The sequence below is a fragment of the Panthera tigris genome, chromosome E1 (assembly GCF_018350195.1).
Source record: "Panthera tigris isolate Pti1 chromosome E1, P.tigris_Pti1_mat1.1, whole genome shotgun sequence".
NCBI classification, from domain to species: domain Eukaryota; kingdom Metazoa; phylum Chordata; class Mammalia; order Carnivora; family Felidae; genus Panthera; species Panthera tigris.
Window position 1 is genome coordinate 23,314,567 of NC_056673.1, and position 22,322 is coordinate 23,336,888.

A 22,322-nucleotide genomic window follows, 5' to 3' on the forward strand; every position below is an offset into this window, starting at 1 on the left:
GTTAATAAGCAATAAAACATACTAGCGAAGTTGAAAACACTTTAAGTGCAGTTCAAAGGCCCTAGTACATTGCTGTAAAGAAGCTTATGCGTGCCTGTGTTTATGAGAAATGAAAAGCATACACAAGTTCTATCCCAAGCTTGAAATTTATGAAAGCCATTGCCTTCCAGAAACCCTTACCCTATATCAGGGAGGAACTTCAAGAATACAGGAGACCACGGCATTTGGAATGCTTAATATCTGATTCAGAAATTGAAAATATCCCCACTCTGTTTCATCTGAGAGGTGGGGCTCTGGTGACTTGTTTTTTGTTTTTGTTTTTGGTTTTTTTTATGTTTATTTATTCTTGTAAGAGAGAGAGACAGAACAAGAGCAGGGGAGGGGCAGAGAGAGAGGCAGACACAGAATTGGAAGCAGGCTCCAGGCTCCGAGCTGTCAGGACAGAGCCCGACGTGGGGCTCGAACTCACGAGCCGTGAGATCATGACCTGAACTGAAGTCAGACGCTTAACTGACTGAGCCACCTAGATGCCCCTGTTGTTTTTTTTTTTTAAGTTGCCTCACCTCACTGGAACAATTCTTCACTCCAGGAGGAACATCATTGTAGTTCTTAAAACTTTTCTGAAACTCTGAAAACTGTTTAGCATTTGGCCAAGAAGTTCTCCTTGCTTCTCAGGAGATGGGCACGCGTTTCACTCCAATCGCATAAGCTAAGACACCGAGACACCCATTCGGAATGGAAATAAGGTAGAAGAGGTCTAGCATCAGAACTGATGCTGGCCCCCATCATTGCAGGATCAGCCAGCCCCGCCCTGAGCTAATGGCATCTCCACTTTCCAGAAGTGGAAAATTCTTGCCTTCAGGTCCCTCACTTTCCAGGAAAATGGAGGAAAGCAAAACAAAATGGGAACTTTTCTTTCTGCTTAATGAGAGAGAGCGTGGATGGTGCTGTCCCATCCCTGAAGACAGGAAGTCCTCCTCACCTTTACCCTCCTGATCTCATGTGAAAGGGACAGAGTGTACTGTATGGAAGATTTCATCTCCCTTTTTTCTAGGTTCTGTTTTGGCCTCCCCTCTCTCCCAAGGATGGAGAAGTGGGTGAAGATCAAAGTTTTGCAGAGTTTAGGTAAAACTCCTAAAAAGAGAATCTTTCTCCCCAGACATCTTCCACCAGAATCCTAACCATCTGCTTATCTGTCTAGTGAGGACCCCTGGAGGGCTGCCAAAATGATCAAGGGCTACATGCAGCAACACAACATCCCCCAGAGGGAAGTGGTCGATGTCACAGGTCTGAACCAGTCACACCTCTCTCAGCATCTCAACAAGGGCACCCCCATGAAGACCCAGAAGCGAGCAGCCCTCTACACCTGGTACGTCCGAAAGCAACGGGAGATCCTCCGACGTAAGTGCTTTAATCCCCCCTCGACCTCAACCTGTGGTGACCTTTGCCTTGATTCTGACCCCCGTGGGATGCCTCGTTTCCCCTTCATTGCGAAGGCCTACATAGCACTTGGCAAATATAAGGAAGCTGGCAGGTGGATTTGGTTTCCATAGTTATTGTACAATGGATTGGCTTCAATAATTTTCTTTTCCCATGGTCCTTACTACCCAGCCAGCTACCTTGACAAGTGCTTAGTGTATGTAGTGTACCTTGAATTTTCTGGTCCCTGCTTCCAACACCCTTCTCTTTGAAGCCAAGTAAGTCACAGTGGAATATTGTCCCCCAAGTCAGCCAAGCAGCTCCCCCCTGATATATAACCACAGATCCGAGTTTCCAAGGAAGACATTTTGTAGCGATCAATAATATTGATCACTGTTCCTGTTCTCTTCCCTCCCCTCTGAAGAGAGCATACAAAATTGAAGATATTTTTATATATAGATGTATTCAGAACTCGACCCTGATATTTGGGAGGGCGGGGGGAGGGTGCGCGCGCATCCCGAAGCAACTCAAGGTGATTACTCACATTTACCAAAATCCATAAAACTTTGAGACTTGAGCCAGTGACACTGCCTGATGAAGAAGCTTCTCTGGCTAAATCAGGACACAGCACAAGTGTCTGCATTTGGAACTCTGACCGATCAATACTTGTCATTTCCATCCCCATCCCCAAATCTCCTTTCTGTCCCAACATCCCTTCCTCCTAGTAATACCAAGAGATTTTTGTTTTGAAGTGTCGGGAAGTTGGAACAGCATTTGAATGATATTCTATGTTTATTTTAGGACAGCATACTTCCATTATCTTTTAATTATTTCCATCAGCCCCTTTCCTAGTAAAGTTTTGTATGAGCTTCTGCCCTTCCCGTTATACTATCCTCTGGGCCGTGGGCTTCTCTGTCTTTAAGATATCAGTTTCCACTGCCTTCTGGGTTGGAATTTCTCCCTTCTCACTGGATGGCCACTTTTTAAAATCATTCTTGTTTTCTGTCCTACACTGCTCTGAAGTGATTGTTTCAGTATTTATGGTCTCAATGTCTGTGGGCTGGAAAGGCCTTCATGGCAGAAGGAAAGGTTTTAGACCTCCATCTCCTATTGTGGCTGCTTGTCTGAAACATTAAATGGATAGATTAGAAGAAGCAAAGCGGCATAGGAGAAGAGGCCCACTCTGGGTTGACTCACCATCCATGGTGACTAGGTCTTTAAGAATTTGTGTGTCTGACATGAAGCAACTCTCTGTAATTCCTGAAAAGGCCTAGAACATTCTCAGGAGACACAGTCTCCAAAGGCCAGGGAACCATTGGGCCTGCCCTCGCTCCAATCCAAACCCCATGTGGTGTCTCCAGTTTGAGCTGCCTCTCTGTGTTCAATGAGAGTCCCCCCAGAAAGGAGAGGGAGACAGGAAAGGCCAGCTAGAAGCTTTGAAAAACACACAAGTCCTAGAAAGTTTCACCACATGCTTGAGAAGAAACATTTTACAAAAACATACGACAGGCTCTGCCAGGGATTTTTTGAGTTATTGTTATTACTGGTTTAAAGCCACGTGAGACCTAAACCTTAAGAAACATTCCTTCATTCTGTAAATACTGTATGAACATCTATTAGGTGCCAAACACTGTGTGGGGCTGTGAGATACAAAGGCCCTTTTCTCCAGGGACTTACAGCCCAGTGGGGGAGATGATATGTTTGAGTGGATCATGACAGCAGCTTTCTAAGAGCTGTTATAAAGGTGTACACAAGGGGCAGCAGAGGAACTGCTAAATTGCCTAGAGACCTCACAGAGGGCTTCCTAGAGGAGGTGATGTTGGAACTAATTCTTGAAGGATGAATATAAGACACGTAAACATGGGATAAAAATTAGGAAATGAGATGAATAAAAGAGAGACACAAGTGAATGGGGTGTCTGGAAGGAGAAAGAAATGGGAGAATTTAAAGATGATACATGGGTGCCTGGGTGGCTCAGTAAGTTACGCGTCCAGCTCTTGATTTTTGGCTTAGGTCATGATCTCACGGTCATGAGATCAAGCCTTGAGTCAGGCTCTGTGCTGACCATGCGGAGCCTGTTTGGAATTCTCTCTCCCTCTCTCTCTGTCCCTCCCCCGTTCTCAAATAAATAACCTGAAAAAGATTACATAAATTTTCTTGAGAAACTAAAACTAATAAGTGATAATATTCATGGGCCCATCTGCACATAGAGAACCTGCTTGTCCAAGCTGGCTCTGAGTCTGTAAAGAGGCTGTTGAAACCAGCTTCTCCAAGGTAATTTTTATGGGCAGTGAACATTTTCTGTCTCTCCGCTCCCCTCCCCCCACCCCGCATTAATCTAGAAGGAAGTGGAGGAGAGGTGGTAGAGACCAGAGTTTGCTTCTTCAAAAATTGAGAAGCTAGGGCCCTGAGGTGGGGAGAGCCTGGATGGTTCTGGGCCCCCACAGGCAATGTATCAAGGCTGATCCCGGCACACACATAGTTCTGAACACAGTGCCAGTGGCTGCCCCCTCAGAGGACAGCCCCGCGCTTCTGGGCGGCTGAGTGAGCCTCACACCTGCCACAGATAACAGTGGAGTCCATTGTATTACCTCCACCCAAGTCAGACTGGAAGGTTTGGGGCATGTATTGGTTGGGTTTTGTTTTTAGCAAGAGATGATGCATAGGCTGCTGATAAGGAACTTCGTGTCTTTAGGCTGGGTTATGTCCTGGCTGATGCCCCACATTCATGCGACTTCGGGCAGGTCCTGTAACCAGTCTGAACCTCTGTTTCTTCAGTTACAAAGTGGAGATAATGATACTTCTTGCATGTAGAGGTTGTGAGAACTAGACGAAGGGATATACTTAGAGGACCTTATACGATACCCCTCCAGGGGAGTGGTTCAATAAATATTCATGGTTATCACATCTCTTCATAGCACGTGAAGAGCCTCATGTTGATCCTGGGTCCTTGGGATTATCCATACTGGCTTTTGGCTCTTACTTATGGTGACTCCACAGGGTCACAGTGAGGAGAGAAGACCCTGAGTGGGGAACTTCTTTCTCTCCCTCTTATTGTCCCTGAGGTAAATGCACTAGTTGGCTGCCATGAAGCCAAATGACATAAGAGGTATGAAAGCACTTTGAGAGACATGGCATCCATAGGAATTCGGGTCCCCATCACCATCCTGACTAGAGGTAGATGTTCTGAGAGACTGTTGAGTGCCCCTTAGGTGTTCACCCAGTCGCATTCCACAGGCAGGGAAGCTGAGGGCAGGGGGGAATTAGGTGACTTGGCTGGGACCCGCCAGTATCCAACCGAGGCAGTGGCTTCCTGCCAGTAGATTTGGCAGAACTTTCTCTCAGGTATCTAAAGCAAGTGTTGGGAACCAGTGAAAACACCACTTTAAGTAGCCTGAGAATCATCCAAAGTGGGTGGGGCCCAAATCAAAGGCCCCAGTGACATGTTCGGTCCATCCACCAAGGAGTCTGCTTGTACCTTGGCCAATCGGCAACAGGTTCAAACAAAGCCCAACACCACCTATCGCTGAGTCCTGAGTCCTGAGTCCAGGCTGGTTAGAGGCCCACTGCTTCTGAAGATGGAACCAAATGGAAATGGATCCTTAGATTGGTAGTAAGTTCCCTATTGCCGGAGGGAATAGACTGGAAAAACACATGGTAGGGTGTTGTCAAGGGGATTCAAGCATTAAATAGTAGCCCCGACTTTGAACCTTGGAGAATTTTGGATTGAGTTGCCTCTGAGACCTGCAGGAGGGACTCTAGGAACGAAGAAAGAAAAACATCAAGGTCCAGAACATGGGGACCAGGAGTTAGGAAATGAATCTGTTATGTGTCCTTGCTCAGCAGGGCGGTTGGCCTCTATGCTTATTCATCTGTAAAATGGGACTAATGACCCTGAACCCTGCTTCATGCAGATATGAGGAGGACAACAACAAAGTTTGCCCACAAGTAAATATCAAACCTCATTTAAACCATATAGGCTAGGGTGTCATCACTGGGTGAGCTGCCACCTTTCATTCATTCATTCAACCAAAAATGTATCGACGGTACCTGGACCCTGGGAATTGGGTGGACAGGGAGCATCATTTCACCTATATTTATCTTTCTCCAACTCATTAAATGCCATTGCTAGAAAGATCCTTTGTCTGTAGACTTGTGCATTTGCCATCTTTTAAATGTGTAGGCAAGTCTGTGAGACATTTCCCTCTGGGGCTATTTCCCTCATAAATGGACCCCTGGACACACACATACACACCATCACCTTTGAAATGATCTGAAATCAGAGAGCTGCTTCTCTTTCTAATATAAAACTCCAGTTCTATTTATTTCAAAGTACCAGTCAACAGGTTTGGGTCCTGGGTTTTTCTAAGAACATAGCATCATAATGTGGACCCCTAGGATCTATGAGGAGAGAGGAGAGGTGGGGAAAGCTGTTTTTAGTCTCTGAATATTTTGTCTAAGTGCAAATTGTACCTTTGAGCCCTTTCCCTCTAGACCTGAGACTTGGTTGAGCTCATCCTCTTGGACACCAAAACACAAGATGTCAGGATTCAGAGGGTTGCTTCATTGTCTGAGAGCCAGTGATCCAATGAAAACACATTACCACTAAAAACAATGGTTGGTCATATTTGAGCTCCTTTAAAGAAAGGAAAGGGGTGCCTTTGTGGGGCAGAGTGAGGTGGGCAGAGAGGAGCCTATCATGGGCTTCCCCTCTGTACCCCACACCCCACATGAAATAACGGCAGATGGCAAAGCTTTGGGAAGAAGAATAAAAGTGTTTTTGTCTGTCCGTCCGTCCGTCCGTCTGTCTGTCTGTCTGCCAAGTGAAGGCTACAGACCCTATCAAATCTACTCCTCTCTCTTTGCAGAATTCAACCAGACAGTCCAGAGTTCTGGAAATATGACAGACAAAAGCAGTCAGGATCAGCTGCTGTTTCTCTTTCCAGAGTTCAGTCAACAGAGCCAGGGGCCTGGGCAGTCCGATGACGCCTGCTCTGAGCCCCCCAACAAGAAGATGCGTCGCAACCGGTTCAAATGGGGGCCCGCATCCCAGCAAATCTTGTACCAGGCCTACGACCGGCAAAAGAACCCCAGCAAGGAAGAGAGGGAAGCATTAGTGGAGGAGTGCAACAGGTAACACGACCAGAAACTCGCTCGAGCAGGCAGGCAAGCACACGGACCTGAGATCCATCCCCTCAGTCCCAGGATATTGAAATACTGATTATCCAGCTAAGTGTGGCTAAATTGGGGTTTCCCAATGTGCATTCCACGGAACCCCAATTTCAAGTCAAATAAGACTTGAATAAGTCAAATAAGTCTCAAATAATTTGAGAAACATCAATCAGATGCATACTTCCTCTTGGGGAGTCATGGCATAAAGTAACATATTAAAGATTCCAAGAAGGCCTAGAGTCAAGAGACTTACTTGGCTTTGTTGAATTGATTGTTAGCTGTGGAATCTTTTTTTTTTTTTCTGGGGGATATTTACACCATGAGCTATTATTGCAGGGAAGATACTCTGGAGAATCCTGGTCTAAAATATGCCAGTGAAATGAGAATCATATGTCTGACCTCCATGCAGACTAGGGAAAAACCATTGGTCTAAAAGGAAACTTGGCAGAAAAGACCTGGTCAGATCTGTCCAATCCACTCTGCCCACACTGAATAGAGTTCTTTTGGTATCTTAACAACTACATGTAATTTTAAAGAAAACTATTAGAAATCCTTGGGATACCTTATTTATTTCCTTATTTATTCATTCATTCATTCCTGCCATCCTCCCTGACTCCAACATTGATTTTTTTTAAGTTTATTTATTTATTTTGAGAGAGAGAGAGAGAGAGCACTCGCATAAGTGCGGGAGGGGCAGAGAGAGAGAGAATCCCAAGCAGGCTCCATGCTGTCAGCATGGAGCCCAGTATAGGGCTGGAACTCACGAACCATGAGATTCAGACCTGAGCTGAAATCCAGAGTTGGACACTTAACTGATTGAGCTACCCCGGTGTCCCTCCAACACTGACTTTCTTAAAAGTCTGGTCTTTGCTCTGGCCAACACCTGTGGTCTCTCTGTTTCTGGGCTGGGCTGGCTCTAGCAATAACATATGGCTGGGGAGGTCAGGCCAGGAAGGGGGAGGCAAAGCAATCAGCTTGGACATGTCACAGCCTATATTCTGTCCCCCTGCTAATGAGAAGCCCCCTAGCATCCAATGGTGTCTAAAAGTCTCTGACACGTGGAATTGGGGTTTCATGGGCAATGATAAAGCTGGAGACCAGCCACCTGGGCATGTTCTCCTTGTACCTCACCCAGCCTGCCTTTTGGGGAGGATTCCTGTGGCACAAATGAGGAATTTGGTTTCCCTGGCACCCTTTGGGGGTATCCAAACCCCAAATGACCAGAAGTCCCTTTGAAGGGAACCAGAGCTAGTGAAGGACATCACCTTTTGTAGGTCGGGAAGGGTAGCAACATAAGATGTCAAGAGGCCCAGTCTGGACCTTCTCCCTGAATTACCTGCCTCTCGACTACTCTCTTCTTGTAAGGAGCCACACCAGAGGCCTATGCCCCTCACTGACAGGGCCACAGAGCTTGTGCTGCACCTGTGTTTGGCCCTATTCCCAGCATGTCATCAGAGAACTACTACACAGGCTGGACTTTTCTCAGGACAGGCTTTTCCCCAGGATCTAGCTCTATCCTTGGCCTCTTCGTACTCCTAACCGAGACCACTGGGATTGTGTGTCTGGGGCCAAACACCGGCAAGCCTCCCCCTGGCTGTCCTTGCTCACCATCTCCCCCACTCTCCATCCTTAGGGCAGAATGTTTGCAGCGAGGCGTCTCCCCCTCCAAAGCCCACGGCCTGGGCTCCAACCTGGTCACTGAGGTCCGTGTCTACAACTGGTTTGCAAACCGCAGGAAGGAGGAGGCGTTCCGGCAGAAGCTGGCCATGGATGCCTACAGTTCCAACCAGACACACAACCTGAACCCCCTGCTCTCCCACGGCTCTCCCCACCACCAGCCCAGCACCTCTCCTCCAAATAAGCTGTCAGGTAAGCCCAGCCCAGGCCTCACTGCCTCGGCAGCCCAACCATCCTGCTTCCCGCCATGGGTCTCATCTGGGTCAAGACTTTTCAGAGGAGGAAATGCTCTGGGATGGTGCTCAGGCTGGCCTCCCATTGCCAGAGTGTTCTTGTGAAAACAGTGTTTGGCTGTGGTCAGGTTTCCTCTGAGTCCTTGCTTAGCCTCCAAGAGCCCCTCTCCCCAGTCTTCTCTGGTCCCCTTTCTTCTCCCTGTGTGGCTGCTGACTCAGCAAGTCAGTGCGGCTGTCAGATTAGATGGAGAGGCTGCCTTATTGGCATGCCAGGTCCACACTGCAGGCAGAGGGGTCACCTCCTCCACCCCTGTCCATATCCTACCCCAGGGCTCTGTCCAGCTCCAGCAGGAGGAGCCCAGGGGCCTCTGGGGAAGGGCCACTCTGTTGACAGTCTCTGCTTGTTCTCTGCCAGAGTTTGGGTGGAAACAGCCACATAAAGTCTTTGCACTGATGAATCGGCCAAAACTCATTGAGTACCTACTGTGTGCCAGGTCCCGGCCTGAATTAGCATGCCTCTGCTGTGGGGTGTGGGTTTATCAGGGTGGAAGCCCTATATGCTGAGTGTTCCATCACGCATAGTCTGAAGGCACTTCTCCGCCTGGGGCTTAGTTCTTCCAGGAAAGCTGGCTTCCCAGAATTAGGATGCTTATTGAGGCCAGCGTGGTGCCCGTGTAGAAAGAGTATGGCATGGTCTCCCGCCTGCTCTGGGGAAGGGCTTGCAAAAGGAGAACCAAGCACCATTTCCAACTCAGGGTTGGTTCTGAAGTCTGTTGCTTCCTTGCCTGCTGGTTGCTCCACTGCTTGGAGAGCCCTGAGGTCTGGGGCTGGCCTAAGTATTTATTGTGGGGCCCAAGCTTTTGTTCCACTCTGTGCTCCCACCAGGATCTCTGGGAGCCTGAAACTGTCCGGCATGAAGCCAGGGCCAGGGCTAGGGGCTTCTCTGGATCCAACTCCCATAGAAGGGGAGGCTCAGCCACACGGGGAGTAAGTTTTGGTTACCCTTGAGAGGCAGAGGAGCCCCTGATGGACACTGGTCCGATTGCAGAGTAACCCAGTGCCTTAATGGAAATTCAAACCAGGGTTCAGAGGGCAGTGGCAAACGGCATGTGGCCTGCACTGAGCAAGACTGGAGCACTTGCCGCCTGCAGTGATCCACGGAGCTGGCTCTGGAGCTGTGGGGGGCGTGGTTGGGGCAAGGGGCATTATTGAGGAGACAATGGCTATTGTGTTGGGACCTGTGATCTCCACACCAAAGTCAGGGAGCCTGCAAACCAAACAAAGGCCCAGCAGCTTTCTGACAAGCTGGGGTTGTGGTGAGGTCACCACAGGGTCGTTAGCTTAGGCCTTCTGTATATGGACAGGAGACAGAGAGGGGCTGGAGGGACAGGGACAGGTCCTGGAAGCTGAGCAGGGTGGGTGGAAAATACAGTCCCAGAGCCCTCTGAGTGGAGTCCCAGAAGGCATGGCCCACTTGGAGTGGGTTCTCTGGGGTCTCCCTAGATGTTGGCCTTTGAAAAAAATCATGGAATGCTGGAACTGGGCAGAACGTCAAAGAAGGAAACTGAGGCTCAAAAGAAGCAGTGACTTGCCAAAGTTATACAGAGCGATGGTGGCAGATGGGACTGGAACTCAGGCCTGCCGATTCCCACTTGGTACAGCATAGATGCACATGTGTCCCTGCCCACAGGAGCATATTGTCTTCTTGGGAAGACATTGTGCTGGCATGGAGGGCCCAGAACCATCTAGGGACCAAGGCTGTCTTTCAGGGCTTTGTGTGTCTTTCTAGGGAGAGACTCCTATTTATGGAGCATTAATTATGGGACATTGTATATTTTCAGTGGCTGCCCTTCCCCTCTGCCTTAATTTTCACTCGGGGCTCGTCAGGATAGTCCTTTCCATGCCCAGAGAGTAGATGCTCTGGACTTAGTTTTGAAGCCCACATCTAGCCAGCCAGATTGATTCCCATAACTGCAGCGTGACCCAGCCATGTAACTTCTCTGAGTCTGACTTTCCTGTCTGTAAAATCAAGAAGTCAGGCCTACCTCATCGGGTCCACGTGAGGATTAAATGAGAGAATGTATAAACACCATCTTTCCCAATAAACTGTAATTGCTATCATTATCACTCTTGTTACTACAGCGGTGGGAAGAAGGACAGGCAGCAGAAATCCATTTCCTTCTAAATTTCACACACTGGGGCATTATTCCTAAGAGGCAGTGACATGTGACCTGGCCCTGGGAGTGGAAGCAGAAGCGGCCACTGGGCTGGGGCCTGGGGTGCAGGATGCTGGCATGCGTGTCTGTTTCCCCCTCTCAGGTTGCCAGGGGGGGCACGTGAGGTGTAATGGGGCTGCTGGGGAACGCACCCAGGGCTAGGCCGACAGCAGGCTGGAGCCCAGCACTCAGGGAGGGCTACGGTCCATAGAGCCTCATGGTGCACTTCCTATCATGGGCCCCACGGCCAAGGTACACTCTCTAACCAAGCCCAGAATGTACGTGGGTGTAGAATACAAAACGAGCTCTGTGGAGGCCGAGGAGAGACCAACACCCAGAGTCAGCAGCAGCACCAAACACCCTCCAAGGCTAAGCTGGGGAGACAAGGCCCCGATCTCCCTCCCCCGCACTCCCTCCCCTCTGAACGCCAGCCTCTGAGCCAGGAGGACTGGAGGCACTTTAGAGACAAATCTTTCCCTTGAACCTTCTTCCTGGAGAGGAGAGCATCCCTTCCCTAACGAGCCGCCTTCTCTCCCAGCCACTCTGGGTGTGCTGTGGCCCACTTGCCCACGGTGACCACAGTGTGACCCTGGTCCTGGAATGTCCGGCACAATAGGAGTGGCAGGAGGAGCACTTTGCCTCTGTCAGCGGCTGATTGGTTACAAGGTGCCCTACAAACACGCTGTCAGCAGAATCAGCTGTTTTCGGCGTTGCCCCTCCCGGCTTTACAATCACACACCAGCATGCAGCCCAGGGTTGTCATGGCTTTGTCTCCCTTATGCATGCTTAATTGCCAATTAAGTTGGGGCTTTGAACCAGCCTGGCTGCCGCTGATGGGCCTTCATCTTTCCAGTGAGTGTCACAGGGGCACCCTTTGTTTGCTCTTCTTGGGGGCCTGAAGTTACTGTAGCAGGCTGCAGGCGGCCATTTATCTTCAGCCTGGAAGGCCTTTATCTGCACACACACCCCCCCTCCCAGCCCTGCTCTCGCCAGCAGGAGCTGTCCCTGGTTATAGGCCCCATGACAGCCCATTCTGAGGCCATTGAGCAGGCCCGGAGTGATGGCCCCTACCTCCATTCTGGAGTGGAATCAAGAGAAAGGCCCCCAAAAGGTCAGAGAGCAGGGCTGTGGCGAGGAAGGGGACTGGTTGGAGACAGGTGCTTGTATTGATTGGCTCGAGGAGGAGGAGGAGGAGGAGGAGGAGGAGGAGGAGGAGGAGGAAGTTGGCATGGAATGGAAGCTGGGCTAGCCTTGGCCCAAGCCGTGGGGCCCAGCTGCATGATCTGTGGTGGCCTGGCTCACTGTACCCTTTGCTCCAGCCTGCAGCTGTCTGCGACAGCAAGGGGGGAGCAGAAGGTCTTCAGCTTTCATTCAGCCAACACATCATGTCCTCACTCTTCTATCATCTTTCGGGAAGGAGATTGAGGCTCATTCTCCCAGAGGTGAGAAGAAGCCCTTCCAGAAGAATCTTTGGGTACTTTAAGTGGAGACCTTTATTTCTGTGGCTGCTTACTCCTGCTTCTCTTGCCCTTTCTCCAAGCCTAGTGGATTTGATGGTCAGATCAGAGCTTGAAACCCAGAGAATCTTGCCTCCCACCTCCCCCTTGTGGCCTCTCGCATGCCCTACCAAGTCACCCACAAGAGTCCAAAGACTGAGTCTCAGACAAATCAAACTCTGGGCCAGGGTATCTGTGTGGTTGCTGCTGCTTTCCCTGATGCTGAAATCTGTAGGACCCAAGGAAATCTCAAAAGTGCCCAACGGAAGGGTTATGGCTAATGTGAATAATCATAACAGCTAGTGTTGACTAAATATTTCCTGGGTTCCAGGCCCTGTGCTGAGTGCCTCCATGCATCATCTTATCTAATTCTCATGACAACCTTGTAGGGTAGAAACTTTCTGTACCCATATCCCCATTTTACAATGAACGAAGGTAAGATGTTTGGAATGTAGATAATTTGCCCAAGTTCATATAGTTAGCAAGCAGTAGAGACAGGTTTTGAACTATTACACACTGACCATCTCTTCTGCTTTATGCAGATGCTAAGAACTTTTCAGGCATGGAAACCAACACACACACAATACCCCCACAGTCCCTTCTTTTCCCACATTCTTATTGCTCCCCTCTGAAAGACAAAAGGCTTTAGGAGAGCATGGCCAAGGATGGGGGTCTCCCAGTCTGGCTAGTTTACTGCTTCCCCTGCACCAACTGTTGCCCCTGACCAAGGTAGATTCTGCACTCTGCAGAAAGAGATGTGAGCCCCCTCTTCCACCACCCCATCCCCATCTGGGCAGGGATTTGAACTGCCCTTGCAGTCGGCACTGTCTGGGGCACTAAATGCCTTAACAACTTAATGGGGCTTCTGAGACAGCCCGGTCACCTCAGCTCACCTCTGAAGCTCCGCCCCCTCCCCGGGCAGCAGACAAGGGGCGGGGCGTTTATGAGGGTGGTCGTAAAAATATTCATCTCGGCAGCAAAGGTCCCCATAGTAAATAAGCCCTATTGTCCCAAAGTAGCAGCTTATTTCAGTACAGAAAAGAAACAAATGCCACCTTGAAACATCTGGTGTTTTAGGAAACCCTTTTGTACTGACTGGGAGTCCAGGGGTGGACCTGGCTCCACGTTTCTCCTTCAGAAGGACTTTATCTGACGGCCATTTTATCTGCTGAATTTGAAGGTCATTTTATCTTGCGGTACCACCCTGTCGGCTGCCGCTAGACTGAGGAAGACAATCAGGATATTAATGAGATTAAGAGGCCCAGCCTTCAGAGATTCTGCTGGCAACCTCCTCCTGATAGTGGACCGAGCCTGGTCTGCATACAAAGAAACCTGGCTGCTGGGCTGGTGGGGCTCAGAGCTTGTGCACAAAGGAGCCAGGAGATACTGGAGTGCTATCACTGTAGGCAGCCCCGTGGGCCATGCCTAATCCCCCTGAAGGACCCTTAGATGATTCAAGGACTCCTTGGTGCCTCCAGTCAGCACTGAGGAGGAAGGAAGCTGCCAGTAAACACACAGCCCCTGCCTACAGGTTATAGAAGTGCCCTTGGAATCTGTTTGTTGAAGGTTTGATGGGAACAGACAGGAACTTGGGGGGAATTAAGCACCAGAGGTACAGAGAGCGGCCAAAATCTGTGCAAGGGCCTTTGAAGCTAGCTGCTCGATGGGAAGGCACAAGATCTGGCATTTTGCCTCTACCCACTTTTCGATGAGAAGTACAAGCACAAATGGGGAAGCTATATATATATATATACACACACACACACACACACACATACATACACACCCACATATATGAAAATTCATATATATATGAATGTAACATAGCCCCAATATAAGGTCAAATGAGGCATTCAGTTGTGGTTATCATCCTAGGAACTCTGGTATAGGGGTTGGCAAACTTTTTATGTAAATAATTTAGGCTTTTTGGGCTGTATAGTCTGTCTTCACAATTACTTGACTCTGCCTTTGTGGGATAAATGTGGCCATGAACCATATGTAAACAAACGAATGTGGCTGTCTTCCAACAAAACGTTATGTACGGGACTGAGATTCGAATTTCCTATAATTTTCAAATATCACAAAATATTCTTCTTTGGATTTTTCCCCCAACCGTTTAAAAAGGTAAAAGCCAAGCTGAGCTCATGGGTCCCACAAACTGCTTTGGCCTGTTTGGACCACAGTTTGCGGACCCCCACTCTAGGATAATGGTTTCCAATACCTTGCCACACTTTAGAATCAACTAGGGAGCTTCTAAAATCCCAATGCCCAGGGGTGCCTGGGTGGCTCAGTTGGTCAAGCATCCGACTCTTGATTTCGGCTCAGGTCATGATTTCACGGTTTATCAGTTCGAGCCCCTCATTGGGCTCTGTGCTGTAAGGTATTCTGTGCTGCTTGGTATTCTGTCTCCCTCCTTCCGTGCCTCTCCCCTGCTTGCTCTCTATCACTCTCTCAAAATAAAAATAAATGTTAAAAAAAATGTAAAAATCCCAGTGCCCAGGCTGTGCCATAGATGCCTGACCATCACCCTGACGTGTGATACAGATTGAAGATAATCTGGGGAAATGCTTTTCTAAATCCAGTGGGTGTAGCAACGAGTCATATACTATGCAGGCAGACCTGAATTCCAACCTCGACTTGGCCTGTGTGACAATGGGCAAATCTCTGGGATCACTAAGCCCCAGTTTTTCAATTTGTAAAACGGGACACCAACTCATGCAGAGGCTATGAGGATTAAATGAGCTGGTGTATGTAAAGCACCCTGGATGTAGCAGGTGCTCATGAATGGTAGCTATTGCCATTCCTTGCAGGGCCTTGTTTTGGGTTTTTATTCCCCCTCTTTCTCTCTGTTCCTCTTGGAGGTTTCTTTCAACCCTGACTTTTAGAGAACTTGAAGGGTTTCCAACTAGACACTCATCTTGGTGTTTGTGGCAGATTAAGTCTGGCTTCTTGTATAATGCAGTTTCTCATTCTTCCAAGAAGGACTGCTCTGTGACATCCATAACGCACGTCCAGTGCCATATCCAGTACCATAGGCATTTAGAGCAAAAAAACAGAGCTGGGAAGCGCCAAGGATTGTGGGGAGGGGCGGAGGCTCATGACCATGTAGCAGGAGGTCAGGTTCATAAGATGACCCTGAATTTCCTGTAGGGCATTTTTCTCCTTTAATTTAAGGAGGCGCGAGCACCCTGCTTGTTAGTAATTAGCCCTGGGATCCTGCCAATTAGAGGGGGTGTGGTACTTTCTTGGTGGAAGCCCGATCAGAGAAGCTTAATGGCCTTTGTTCTTAGGAGGGAAGCTCCCCCAAATTTCAGGCACAAGAGCAGTAAGAAGGGGAGGGTGGACACAACTCCTGCAGTGAACACAGGAAACCTCAGAGGCTCCAGAGGGCTGATTCTCTGGAAGCTGCTTCCCTCAGCCTGTGAGCCTGCATCTGCCTAAGATACGCCTTCCTGTTGCCCTGTGCTCTGGCTTCAGCAGCCCGACAAAAGCACCACTGTGTGAGTTTAGCCACTGAGGAGTCAACCGATGAAGCCCAATCTCTAATGCTTTCAGGAAGTCAAGAACCATCTTTCTCAGAACACAGACTCACCTCCCTCCCAAGCTGGAAAAACACCATGCAGATATCTTTAGTGTTTAATGACTCTCCCAGGGAAGTCTCCATCCCCTGAGGCAAGCTGGCTACGGGCAGGCCCTTGCCTGGACTGCACTCAAGAAGGGTGTATCTGGGTAGCAAGGGGTAGCATCCCCAAACAGGCTTGGGCTTGATCTGTGGTTCCTTCACTCTCTGATGGTTACTTGGGCTCGTTGAACCTCAGTGTGTTCATCTGTAAAATAGGGATCAGGGATTGTGATGTCTGTCTCCTCAGGGCTGATGTGAGGTTTAAGTATGATAAAGGGCCCAGCAACAAGGTGCCTGACAAGGTATTGTTGGGTTGGCTCAGGAGCCCTTAGGGCCTTGAGAGAGAAGAAGAGCTTTGGGTTTCCTTGGGTTCTTGACTAGGGTGTGGCTTGCAGTTTCACCCTGGAAGTTTCCTTTTCCACGAACCCTGCTTCTCATTTGAGACATCAGAAACCATGAAACCCAAGTATTGGCAAGACCTGTGCTTCTTACACCTCCATCCCAGCCCACATAAAAGGCATCTTGGGAGCTCATTAAAAACACCCACATCTCCCCCACCTACACCTTTTAGAATCAGAACTTGATGTTGGCGGGGGGGGGGGGGGGGGGGGGGTGGCGGGTCAGGCGTGGAAAGTTTCAATAAACTCTCTTAAGAAATTTGGATATACAGTCAGGGCTGGACATCACAAGGCCAGATGGAGCAGGAGGGTCTGAAGGGGTTGATGATGATCCTGAAGGCCCTTTGCTAAACTAGGAGAGGTGAGGCAGCTGGGGGAAGGGCCCTGGACCAGGATTCAGGAGACCTGATCCGCGAATGAGAAGGGGTGACCTTGGGCCAATCACCTAACTTCTCAGGGATTCTGGCAAATGAGGGTGTCGGACCTTTCAGCTCTGACAGGTGAGTATTTGGAGATTGTATGTAGCATCAAGTGTTGGGGCCCAGGCCCCTGCTGCCTGAAGTAGCAGAGGGACGTTGGTCATTGTGATATCTTATTGTTAAGCTCATCATCTGTCTGTCTCTCGCTCCTTCCCCATTTCAGGAACTGTGTGCTGTTACAATCCTTCCACCTTTATTAGGGACCATTAGAGCTTTACAGCAGCGGCAGATTGGGTGGGGCCAGTCACAATAAACAGATTTATAATGGGTGTAAACGAGACACCTATCACTGCTGAAGGTTAACACTTTCAGGGCCTTTGAGTGGCAGCCTGCATGCCCATTGCCTTCTGGCCCTACCCAAGGCAGGGTGCCGCTTCCTGGTCAGCACCTCTTGGACTGGGTTGGTGATGAAGCCCAGGGAGTTCTTGTTCAGCGAGCGGGGAAAACCTCTGAATAACATCTCCCATTTGTGTCACATCAATTTGCATGGTGGGTACAAAACAGCTGCTTGATTTATCTCAAGATGTTTTACCAATGGAAACAGAAACAAGCCTTCTCCTCCTTCTTGAGAATCTTCCTGCTGGGTGAAGTATAGGGTTTGCATCCCTATATGTCAAAGAAAAAGAAAGAAATCCAGTAAGTCTCATTCTTCCTGTGAGGAAAAGTAGTTCCCGGAGTCTCTAAAACTGTGTATGTATGCTGAGTGGTGGAATTCCAGGCTGTACCCACATCGAAGCCCGAGTTGGCTTTCTTCACCACTATGTCTCCAGTCCATAACCTGTGCCTGGCACATGGTGGACATTCCATTATTTGTGCACTGACCATATCTATTATGAAGGGCTTCTTGTCCAAAACCCGAATACATAAATCCTCTATTTTGTAATCTGTTTTTCAGGTTTAGAGTTAAACTGACAAACTCCATAGTTTGTCTTGTTTTACGTAACATAGTACATATTATGATTTAAAGCATATTTTCCCTTTTCTAGAAACAATGACATCCAGCTCTACTTTCATTGATACTGCTTAACCAAAGTATACAGTGTATACACACACACACACACACACACACACACACACGCACACACACACATGCATAACCTCCAATATTTAATGTTACCAGGAAGTTTTCAAAGAACATATTTTTGGGGTGCCTGGGTGGCTCAGTCATTTGAGCATCAGACTCTGGATTTCAGCTCAGGTCATGATCCCCGGGTCGTGGGATGGAGCCCCATGTTGGGCTCTGTGCTAAGCATGGAGTCTGCTTAAGATTCTCTCTCTTTCCCTCTGCCCCTCTCCCCTGCTCACATGTGCTTGCTTGTTCTCTCTCTCTCTCTCTCAACATAAAAGAGAGCATATTATTATTCTTTTTCTCTTAATGTTCTACTGGTTTAGTTTACTAGCTTAGTCTACTAGTTTAATTTAGTTCTACTAGTCAGCTTAATGCTCTACTACATTAGTTCCTATTATAATTTCTTACCAGCATGTCTTGGACAAGAAAAGAGCTAGAATAGCTCTTCCTGAGTTTATGTTGAGTGAGCCAAGGTCTAGAAAAGGGCCTGGATTTTTTTTTGCAGATCAGAGTCATTTGGAGAGATGGCTCTAAGCAGCTGCCATCCTTGGGGGACTGCTCCCTGAGTGCTTTGCTGGTGCTCCTGTTCAGTGGAAGCCAGTAATCATCCAACCTCCAAAGCCTCACCCCGATGCCTGGTGCAGCCTGGGACCAGCGTCCATGAGCTGGTACCCAATGGCTATCTGTCATGATGCTGCTGCTGCTGCTGCTGCTGCTGCTGCTGCTGCTGCTGCTGCTGCTGGGGGAGCTGCCTCCAACGGTGGTGATGAAGAGGCTGGGGTCTGGCCAGGCAAACTCCCGTAACGGGGCAGCTCTGACACTTGCCAGGCCTCAAAGGATCTTCTCCCCGGGTGTCACTTCCCAGCGGGGCCCTGCTTATGAATGGGTCGCAGTGGAAAACCTCTCCTTTCTAAGGCAATTTTATGAGCCTTTCAGTCACAATACAGATGTCTGTTTTTAGGACCTTACTTTTGTGTGGACACCCAGTGGCTCAGTCTGCTGATGGCTTTATAGCCTTCTTCGTTCCCCAGATCCACTAGAAGCGTCATCGTCCTCCTCGCCAGCCAAGCCCAGGGGCCTTTGTTACAGCTACATTACCCCTCCTTGCAAAGGCTGCCTCTGAGAAAAGAGACCCCAGGAGCCAGACTGCGGCAGGGCTCTGTCTGTCCTCACAGCCTTTAGGCCTAACGATGTCCACTTTTAACCCTTCTAAGTTTTCACTCCAGCTTCCTTTGGAGAAAAAGGCATTTAAGTGACATTTAGTGTTGCCACAGTAAATTCCCATTAATTGATCCTTCCTCAAAATCAACCCGATGAGCCTCAAACTGGGTTCTAACAGAGTGAGTCCAAATTCGGGCTTCCCACCCGCAGCCCCAAACCTTTAGAAATGCCCAGCCTGTGCCCATGGAAGCACCCATTTCAACCCCCCACCCCCCACCTGCTTTAAGCATCCCAGGTAGTGAGACTTATGCTTAGGCCCCAAGAAGTCAGGAATGGGTAGGCCCCCTACAGGCACCCCCATTGGCCTTTTTCACACTAGGTAAAGCACTAACGAGATCCAGGCTGCTTCGTAAGTACTACTCCTCGGTGCACTCACCCTGCGCCTTCAAACACAAAATCACCCCAATGTGTCAGTGCTATTTCTATTTTGATTATATTTTACTCTCGCTTTCTCCTCCTCTCTCACTCCCCCTTCCTCCTTCTTTAAGGGGCATGCCTCCCACTAACCTCAGCAAAATCAGGAGACCTAGAGGAGAAATGTATACCACTGTCGCTTTTGCACCGCTCAGCTCCACAGACCATGTGAAACCTGGTCATCAGTTGCTCATTCCACCAATATTTACCGAGCGCCTCTCACAGGCTAGGCTCTGTGGGAGGTGCTGAGGACACAGTGGAGACCGCAGGCAAGGTCTTGCCCTCGTTGGGCTTACATTCCAGTGACAGAGACAGTCAAGAAACGAGTAAACAAAATCATTTCAAACTCCTTGGGGGGTCACGATGGAGGCTCAACCTACCTGGAATCAATTTGGGGCTTACAGGGAAGAAGAAGAAGAAGGGTCGGCTTCAGGACGCCGCTGACTTGCTGGGGGCCCCTTCACAAGAGGTAGTGAAAATAACCTCTTCCTCTTCGAACCTCAGCTTTCCATTCTGTCGAATGGGCATTCGTGACACATTGAGAGCAGGCTGCGTAAAACACTCACAGATGTGAGGACTTCTCAAGTTCTCAAGTGCCGGCCTGGTTTCTTTCACTTGTAACAGTGGCCTCCGGGCTGAAGGGCTTGTTGCAAAGCATCTGATGTTTGCCTGCAGAAACGGGCTCTCCGGTAAGGACCAGGCATGGTGGCCGGTTTCTGTGGCCCTCCTACATGTGTGATTTTCTCAGGTGCACTGTGCAGGTCAACTTCTGTTCTTGGCCAAGATGCTTTTGATGGAAGACGATTTTTTTTCCCCCGTTGGTTACATTTGCTTTGATTTTTATAAGAAAACCAGTTTGTGGGCTTTCCTTAAGTATCACTCAACTTTTACTCCTTGAGTTCAAGAATGTTTACCGTCCCCGCAGGCCTGTCTGTATTTCTCCTCTTAGGAACTGGGCTCCTAACCCAGCCACCTCGGGTAGAAAGAGATGTGGAATTAAAACCCAGCCCAGTGTTTCAACTGCTTCCGCCTTGCATCAGCTTTTTTCCTCTCAGGCTTTCGGATTTTTAATCTGAACTCTTCACAAATGTTAATCTTTATCCCCAGAGGGGAGGAAATGAGAATAAGAGCTGGTGGTAGTCCCGTGTTACCAGTGAGGAAACTGAGGCAGCCGTGCTATCTCCTTTATTTAAAGCTTTTATTTCTGGACCTCCCAGTTCACAATCTTTTATCCCAGATGAGCCTCTCAGACGGTCACTAGACTGAATAATTTGCGTGTCTGCCTCTTTTCTCAAGAAAGTGACTCCTCTGTGGGGAGAGGGGAAATGGATTTCTGAGGATAGGTTCCCGGGCCTAATTCTGCCTGGCCCCCTCCCCGGCCGTATGTGTTGGCGTCATAGGAAAGACAGCTCTGTCTACCCATAACTGATGAGCAGAGTTGTTTCCTTTGGGAGGAGCTTTCTCTGTCGCACGCTCCTGCTTGCCTGGGTTTAAATTCCCAGGTTCTAGACCCAACAGGGTTGGGCTGTGCTCTGCATGAGGTTAGAAACACAGGGGAAGAATGCGTGTGACAGAGCTCTGGCCAGTTGAGTAATGTTTACTCTGTTGGTGGCTGGGACGCTCATTCGCGCTGGCAGAGGTCCATCAGCCAGAGGAACATTCCTGCATTATCAGGGATGGGAGATTGGTTTTGAAATGTCAAGGGTGAAAGGCATCCCACCAGATCCTTGGGTGAGGCTCACAGACCCCAGTAAAAAGGACCCCCTCGCTTCAGCACCAAAGGCCACGTGGGGGCAAGCTGAACCTCACATGGCCCAGGAGGCCACACCTCCCACTTTTCTTCTTGCTAAAAAGAGCAATTCTGGTCATGTTTTCCTGGCTGACGTTGCTCTTTTCTTTGCCTGGCATTTTCTCTCTGAGCAAAACCCGGTGTTTCTCTTACCTTATTTAATTCATTCATCGTTATGGCTTCTGAGGAAGGAAGATCCATATGCCCATCTTGTAGATAAAAATACCAAGACCCAAAAGTTGATTGGTCCAGAATCATCAAGGCAGAGAGACAGAAAGAGGGTATTAGTTTCAAGTGTCTAATTGCTGGTGTCCTGTTGATTTCTGGAATTGTGGAATTGGGATCTCAGCTGCTTTTAGAAGCTCTAAGAGAGGGGTGCCTGGGTGGCCCTGTCAGTTAAGCATCTGACTTTGGCTCAGGTTATGATCTCGTGATTCGTGGGTTCGAGCCTGTGTTGGGCTCTGTGACAGCTCAGAACCTGGAACCTGCTTCAGATTCTGGATCTCCCTCTCTCTCTCTCTGCCCCTTCCCTGCTCACACTCTGTCTGTCTCTCTCCCCAAAATAAATAAAACATTTAAAAAAATTTTAGAAGCTCTAAGAGGGCTATAGTTCTAAGCCCCTGAAGCACAGGTTTCTGAAAAGTCCCCACGGTTGATTACTCCCTGAGCAGGTCCTCTCTGGGGTCCCTTCCACAAGGCAGTTGTGTCTGTCTTTGAAAACAGATACATGGTCAGTTCTATAGAACCCAACATTCACATCATAAAAACCACTGTGCTCTGTAAAGTAACCCAATAAAAACTATAGGGTTTATGGGGAACAAAATGGGGTTAAGGACACAATACTCAAAACTTCTTCAATGACACCCCTTAGAAAGATAAGAATCTAACAAAAACATTAGCCAAGTTTTACACCTGTTACGTGGTTAGGAAATGCATAAATGCTGTAGAATGATAAATATGGCCCTTTACCTTGAAAACAGTCCTGCAGTTTGCCTTCGGAAGCAGGCATCAGAAGGGCTGTGGCTTGAGAGTTAATGTGAAGTAGGAGAAGGAGGGTTGTCGGAAATCGGAAGGAAAATTGTAACTCTAGCTGCGGATCAGTGTGGCTTATAGCACA

General features: G+C 48.8%; 1 protein-coding gene across 5 annotated transcripts in view; it reads left to right on the plus strand.

Moving 5' to 3' along the window:
* HNF1B (HNF1 homeobox B) overlaps positions 1-22,322 on the plus strand; it is a 53,382-nt gene that overhangs the window by 4,108 nt on the left and 26,952 nt on the right. For 3 of the 5 annotated variants that reach the window (XM_015543753.2, XM_015543752.2, XM_007096035.3), the window contains exons 2-4: positions 1,202-1,401; positions 6,366-6,552; positions 8,225-8,460. In XM_015543753.2, coding sequence (XP_015399239.1) covers positions 1,202-1,401; positions 6,366-6,552; positions 8,225-8,460 — 623 coding nt within the window. Of the gene's footprint in view, positions 1-1,201; positions 1,402-6,287; positions 6,553-8,224; positions 8,461-22,322 lie in introns of all 5 variants that reach the window. The other 2 variants (XM_015543751.2, XM_007096034.3) reach the window with 1 other exon arrangement.